Source organism: Colletotrichum aenigma, assembly GCF_013390185.1.
Source record: "Colletotrichum aenigma strain Cg56 chromosome Unknown KSG_Cg56_contig05, whole genome shotgun sequence".
NCBI classification, from domain to species: Eukaryota; Fungi; Ascomycota; class Sordariomycetes; order Glomerellales; family Glomerellaceae; genus Colletotrichum; species Colletotrichum aenigma.
In genome coordinates, this window is record NW_023500911.1 from 2,938,910 (window position 1) to 2,945,964 (window position 7,055).

Consider the following 7,055-nt stretch of genomic DNA (forward strand, 5'->3'; position numbering starts at 1 on the left):
AAGAAGTGGCAGAGGAGCTCAAGTTCCCCTGTCGTTCCTGGAACCGTCGTCTTTCTACCTTCGGCATCTCACAAGCTTTATCTGCTTGCCTCTTTTCTCAAGTAGAAAAAGGTCTCAGCACTCTGTGAGCGCGGGGCAAATTCTTCAACCCCGCTTCGCCCAACTTCAACCTTACACATACCAATTTTCGAAGTGCTCGCCGAGCCACCGCCGTCAAAATGGTCAAGTGAGTCTACTCCTGTTGCCTGCTCCTGCTCCCTTCATCGTTGGCAATCTCGCCCGCGCTTTGTCCCTTTTTACCGCGGCGATGGGCAATTCCTTGATGATGCTGAATTGGCGCGCCGGGCGGCACCCACGCTGCTGAGCAATGCCACTCCCTACCCCGCCTTGCAGCAACAGCACCTCACTTTTTCGGAGATAAGCTTTCATCGCTGCTTCAGTTGGCTGACTATGGCATCGCCATCACAGCTTCACGATCGAGGAGATCCGGCAGCTTATGGACAAGCCCACCAACGTCCGTAACATGTCCGTCATTGCCCACGTCGACCACGGAAAGTCCACCCTTACCGATTCCCTCCTGTCCAAGGCCGGTATCATCTCCACCGCCAAGGCAGGAGACGCAAGAGCAACGGATACACGTGCAGATGAACAGGAACGTGGTATCACTATCAAGTCTACTGCCATCTCCCTGTACCACGGCGTCGACCCCGAGGATGTCAAGGATATCGTCGGCCAGAAGACCGATGGTACCGACTTCTTGATCAACCTGATCGACTCTCCCGGTCACGTTGATTTCTCTTCCGAGGTCACTGCTGCCCTCCGTGTCACTGACGGTGCTCTCGTCGTCGTCGACACCGTCGAGGGTGTCTGCGTCCAGACCGAGACTGTCCTGCGTCAGGCTCTCGGTGAGCGCATCAAGCCCGTCGTCATCATCAACAAGGTCGACCGTGCTCTTCTCGAGCTTCAGGTGTCCAAGGAGGACCTGTACCAGTCCTTCTCTCGTACCATCGAGTCCGTCAACGTCATTATCTCCACCTACTTCGACAAGTCTCTCGGTGACGTCCAGGTCTACCCCTACAAGGGAACCATCGCCTTCGGTTCCGGTCTGCACGGCTGGGCCTTCACCGTCCGCCAGTTCGCCGTCCGCTACGCCAAGAAGTTCGGTGTTGACCGCAACAAGATGATGGAGAGGCAAGTTGACACATAACTTACTCGTTGATTTTGTTATTTTTGGCTAACCCTCTCCTTCTAGACTTTGGGGTGACAGCTACTTCAACCCGCATACCAAGAAGTGGACGAGCAAGGGCACCCACGAGGGCAAGCCTCTGGAGCGTGCGTTCAACCAGTTCATCTTGGACCCCATTTTCAAGATTTTCTCCGCTGTCATGAACTTCAAGAAGGATGAGGTTACCACCCTCCTCTCCAAGCTTGACCTCAAGCTCGCCACTGAGGACAAGGACAAGGAGGGCAAGCAGCTCCTCAAGGCTGTCATGCGCACTTTCCTTCCCGCTGCCGACGCTCTTCTGGAGATGATGATTCTCCACCTTCCTTCCCCCGTCACGGCCCAGAAGTACCGTGCCGAGACTCTGTACGAGGGTCCCCCCGATGATGAGGCTGCCCTTGCCATCCGTGACTGTGACCCCAAGGGTCCTCTCATGCTCTACGTCTCCAAGATGGTTCCCACCTCCGACAAGGGACGTTTCTACGCCTTCGGTCGTGTCTTCGCCGGTACCGTCCGCTCCGGTCTGAAGGTCCGCATCCAGGGACCCAACTACGTCCCTGGCAAGAAGGAGGACCTTTTCATCAAGGCCATCCAGCGTACCGTCCTGATGATGGGTGGTAAGGTCGAGGCCATCGACGACATGCCTGCCGGTAACATTGTCGGTCTGGTCGGTATTGACCAGTTCCTTCTCAAGTCTGGTACCCTCACCACCAGCGACACCGCCCACAACCTCAAGGTCATGAAGTTCTCCGTCTCCCCCGTCGTGCAGCGCTCCGTCCAGGTCAAGAACGCCCAGGACCTCCCCAAGCTTGTTGAGGGTCTCAAGCGTCTGTCCAAGTCCGACCCTTGCGTCCTCACCTACACTTCTGAGTCTGGTGAGCACGTCGTTGCCGGCGCTGGTGAGCTTCACTTGGAGATTTGCCTGAACGATCTCGAGAACGACCACGCCGGTGTCCCTCTCATCATCTCCGACCCCGTCGTCCAGTACCGCGAGACTGTTGCCGGCAAGTCCAGCATCACTGCTCTGTCCAAGTCTCCCAACAAGCACAACCGTCTGTACATGATCGCCGAGCCCATCGACGAGGAGCTCTCCAAGGAGATCGAGGCTGGCAAGATCGGCCCCCGTGACGATTTCAAGGCTCGTGCTCGTATCCTCGCCGACGACTTCGGCTGGGATGTCACCGACGCCCGCAAGATTTGGACCTTCGGCCCCGACACCACCGGTGCCAACTTGCTCGTTGACCAGACCAAGGCCGTCCAGTACCTCAACGAAATCAAGGACTCCGTCGTCTCTGGTTTCCAGTGGGCCACCCGTGAGGGTCCCGTCGCTGAGGAGCCCATGCGTTCCACTCGCTTCAACATCATGGATGTTACCCTGCACGCCGATGCTATCCACCGTGGTGGTGGTCAGATCATCCCTACTGCCCGTCGTGTTCTCTACGCCGCTGCTCTGCTTGCCGAGCCCGCTCTCCTCGAGCCCGTCTTCTTGGTCGAGATCCAGGTTCCCGAGCAGGCCATGGGTGGTGTCTACGGTGTCCTTACCCGCAGACGTGGTCACGTTTTCAACGAGGAGCAGCGTCCTGGTACTCCTCTCTTTACAATTAAAGCTTACTTGCCCGTCATGGAATCCTTCGGGTTCAATGGCGATTTGCGCCAGGCCACCTCCGGACAGGCTTTCCCTCAATCCGTCTTTGACCACTGGCAGGTTCTGCCCGGTGGTTCTCCTCTCGATGCCACCTCCAAGGTCGGACAGGTCGTCCAGGAGATGCGTAAGCGTAAGGGTCTCAAGACTGAGGTTCCGGGTGTTGAGAACGTAAGTTTACCCTCGGTATCTGTTCACATTGACATGATGCTAACTGTTTTCAGTACTACGACAAGCTGTAAACGCCTTTCCCACGGGTTAATAGAAAATGGCGTTGTGCTTTTCTGGGCACATTTGACGAACTGGGTTTGGTGGATGATATCAAAAATTAAGAGCCCGGTTCTTTCCATAGCTTTTGCGTAGTCTCGGAATGAAGACAAACAAGTTCAATATGTCAATTCCTGGAATGAGTGTGACAATGCCAGTAAGCGGCAGTATGCGTGTGTGCATTGGGAATCGCACAATTGAGACACGAGGGCTTATGCCTGTTTTGACATTATAGGACCCTGCAAGTTCTCCCATCGGACGGGCACGGACGGCAAGGTAGGCTTTCATTAGAGAGGCATGGGTACGGACACCTACGAAGAGGCTTATGACCTGCGTGGAGTGATCCCACTTAGGTTTAAAGTGGGCCTGTCCTAGCGAGGCGCAAATAAAAAAAAGTTCAGCCTCGCTCTGGGTGCTGCTCTTGCTGTCTTCAACCACACGATCCATTTCTCCGGTAGGCGCGAAAATCTCGTTCGTTTGAGGGTTTTCCCCCCGAACAACGACAATGACTTCGTCCCATTTCTTCGACACATCATAAGTATCAGACTTATTGATACAGCAGTGCTGCTTCTACTCCGTGGTCCGGCACAGTCCGAACCGCTACCATGTTTTTTCCTCAGGAGGATGGGCCTTTGCTTAAGGCATGGCTCATGAAAAAGCTGCCCGAAGTGTCAGTCTCGCACCATCTCCGTCATACCTTGCATCTCCACTAACACATGGCAGCTCTGATACCGAGACGGACATCCTGGCAGATTATGTCCTTGCTCTTCTCGCATCCCAGGAAGGGGACGCTGCGCCGATTCGTACAGCTTGCGAAAGCGAGCTGCCGCAATTTCTCAACACAGGTAAGTATCAAAAAAAAAAATCTCCGAACGATGTGTCCACTTACTAGCGAATTAGATACCGCATCCGACTTTGTTGACGAACTGTTTCGCGTCATTGAGTACAAGTCTTACCTGCCCGGCGCACCTCCTCCGCCCAAGAAGCGATCCGAGACTGCAGGCGAAAGCCGTTACACAGAACATTCCTCGCACACAAGTCGTTCCGACACATCACCTCAGACTGGTTCGCGAAAGCACTCGCGAAAGCGCTCATACTATGACAGAGGCGATGTAGACGCGTCGAGCGGTCACGCGGAGAGAGCGTACAAGCAGCCGCGTCGAGGCCAATGGGATCCAAGCTTCTTGACGAGAGGAGATGGTGGCACGGACGAGTACCAAAATCAACCATATCCCAATGGCTATTCGCAGCTTCCAGCCGGGCCTGCGCCGTATGACCCCCACTACCCTCAGCCACCCACCGGGCCTCAGGCCTGGCGCGACGCGTCGCCGCGAATGCCGGCCTACTCTCAGGTGCCTCCATATGGAACGCCGCAAGGTCCGAGAAGAAACAAGCAGAAATGCCGTGATTTCGCGACTAAAGGCTATTGCGCCCGTGGAAGCTCGTGTCAGTACGACCACGGCTCTGAGCCGATCTGGTTGCCAGCCAACGACGCTACCAACGGGCCTCCACAACTGAGTGGTAAGTTTCACACGACCCTTTTTTTTTCTTTCTTTCCCTACTCGTAGCGTGATGACAACTCCGTCCGAGCATTTATGCGATGACTTTACAAATTTTATTATAAGGTTGACTACTGAAAGCTACATTGTCGTTCTCTTGTTCTCATTGATTCTACCTTGCAGAATATAGACTGACCATTACGCAGAATTCGATGTCCAGGCTGCAGCTATGATGATGTCGCAGAATTTCCAGGCAATGCAGCAGCTGATGGAGGCTTTCAACGCCGAGAGAGGCGGCCGAGGTGGCAAAAAGGGTCGTCAAGGGGCTAAGAGCCGGCGGCGTCAGAACCGAGCCTCGTTCTCAGCGGAAGGCCCTGCCATTGACGAAACCAGAACTACAATCGTTGTGGAGAATATCCCCGACGAGCACATGTCTGAAGAGTCTGTTCGTGGGTTTTTCTCGGAATTCGGCACCATTGAAGACATTTGGATGCAACCGCAGAGAAGGCTTGCGATTTTGAAGTATGACTCTTGGGCGGCCGCCAACGCCGCCTACCGTTCTCCCAAGGCCATCTTTGACAATCGTTTTGTCAGAGTCTTCTGGCATCAGGACGAAAACGAGCAAGCCGCTGCCGCAGCTGGAGCGGATGGCACTGACCTTGGCGGAGAACAGCATCTGGCCGAACCAGAATTCGACATGGAAGAGTTCCTACAGAAGCAAGAGGAGGCTCAGAAACTGCACCAGGAGAAGATGCAGAAGAAGCAAGAGCTTGATAAGCAACGTCAGGAACTGGAGCATCGTCAAAGGGAGCTGCTCACGCGACATCGCGAGGAGCAAAAGAAGCTCCAGGCCAGGCTGGCGGGATCCAGGCACGGAAGCCCAGAAAATCCCGACGAGGACGCGGGATCATTGAGTTCTGCTCTTCGGGCCCAGCTTGCGGCTCTGGAAGACGAGGCTAAGCTCCTTGGTCTAGACCCAAGCGCGATGGATGAGCCAACTCCGTGGTACGCAGCTAGCCGCGGTAGAGGACGAGGTCGAGGAGGATCTGTGCCACGCGGGCGAGGAGGCTTCGCTCCGCGGGGCAGAGGATCATACCGCGGCGGATACAGAGGCGATGTGCACGCCGCGTATGCGGCTTATTCGTTGGACAACCGTCCCAAGACCGTGTCCGTTACTGGTGTAGACTTCACCTCACCAGAGAAGGACGAGGCTCTGCGGCAGTATCTTCTCGTAAGTAGGCGCATTCTCTAATCAGTGCGCAAGATATGCTAACGAAATTTCGTGAAGGGCATTGGAGAGTTCACCGACATCAACACTACGCCCTCGAATACCCAGGTTACCTTCAAAGATCGGAAGACAGCCGAGAAGTTCTATTACGGGCTGACAAATCATGAGATACCTGGCGTCGATTGTAAGCTTGAGCTGTCATGGGTTGCGACACCGCCTGTGTCGGCCAAGAATGCGGCGGAAAACGGCACGTCCAAGTATTCCGGCGCGATGGACCAGGATGTGGCCATAGGAAACGCCGCTCCTAATGGGTCCTCGGCGATCACCCTTGACCAGCAACCTGAACAACAGCCTGAAATGGACTACGATGTTGCAGACGACGACGATTGGGGGGTTGAGTAGGAGAAACACCTCGCGACAAGCGTAGAGCTTTTCTTCTACATGGGAAGTTGCATAGGAGTGAAGCAGGCGAGACTCATGACTGATGATCATCACTGTGCTATAGTACATGAATGCCCAAGGTGGCTCTGGAGGGCGTTGGGCAAAGTTGCGAGGTTCGTTTACGCTTCAAGTGGATTGACGACACTTGTGATGAAGTTGTCGCCTAGAGATGGCAAACGCGCATAGGAAGCATTGGCAACAAGAAGAATTGATACCCCTTATACCGACATTTCCGTGTTTCTTTCCTTTGGATCTCGGTCGTAATGTGATGGCTGGCCAGTTCGTGCCTAAGAGGATGTTGTGATGGCCCCCAGTTCCTACGAAGAGGCCGAGTTTTATCTTCATTTTTGTCCGGGATGAAATGTGAAAGCGTCCATGGCTACAAACTACTTACTGCACACCTTGAAAAGTGTAGGCGTTCGCCATAACCCCGAGCTGTAGTCTTTGAACTAGAGGTACAGGTCGCGGTTTTTCTGGCGCCTTTGACAAAGAGGTTGTCGAAATAGGTCTGCGCGGGTTTTGTCGCAGGGCGGGACAGTCGGCTTCATTACGATCACACGGTTTGTCCAGACCCACTGCGGGGCCGAGAACGGGTTGTCGCCGACAGGATGAATACATCGCGCGGTCCGGACGGCGCAAACATGCTGCAAGGTGTGGACAGTACGCAGCTGTCATGCAAGCCTTGATGGATTCGAGCGGGATCAGGTAGGATTAAGGCTTCGCAAAGCAGAGTTGCATCCGAGTCAAGGCGTGAAC

General features: G+C 54.7%; 2 protein-coding genes across 2 annotated transcripts; both read left to right on the forward strand.

The window, feature by feature from the left end:
- Positions 1–218: 218 nt before the first annotated feature.
- On the forward strand, positions 219–3,106 carry cot-3 (Elongation factor 2; the record flags this gene model as incomplete). Its single annotated transcript, XM_037323706.1, has 4 exons — positions 219–226; positions 469–1,158; positions 1,253–3,035; positions 3,089–3,106. The coding sequence occupies 4 exons, from the start codon at positions 219–221 to the stop codon at positions 3,104–3,106; spliced, it is 2,499 nt and encodes an 832-aa protein (XP_037178256.1).
- A 630-nt stretch (positions 3,107–3,736) lies between these two features.
- CGCA056_v008460 (putative RNA-binding protein) lies at positions 3,737–6,260 on the forward strand (the record flags this gene model as incomplete). The annotated part of the gene is made up of 5 exons (XM_037323707.1): positions 3,737–3,801; positions 3,855–3,976; positions 4,032–4,652; positions 4,837–5,861; positions 5,919–6,260. The coding sequence occupies 5 exons, from the start codon at positions 3,737–3,739 to the stop codon at positions 6,258–6,260; spliced, it is 2,175 nt and encodes a 724-aa protein (XP_037177573.1).
- Between the last annotated feature and the right edge of the window lie 795 nt (positions 6,261–7,055).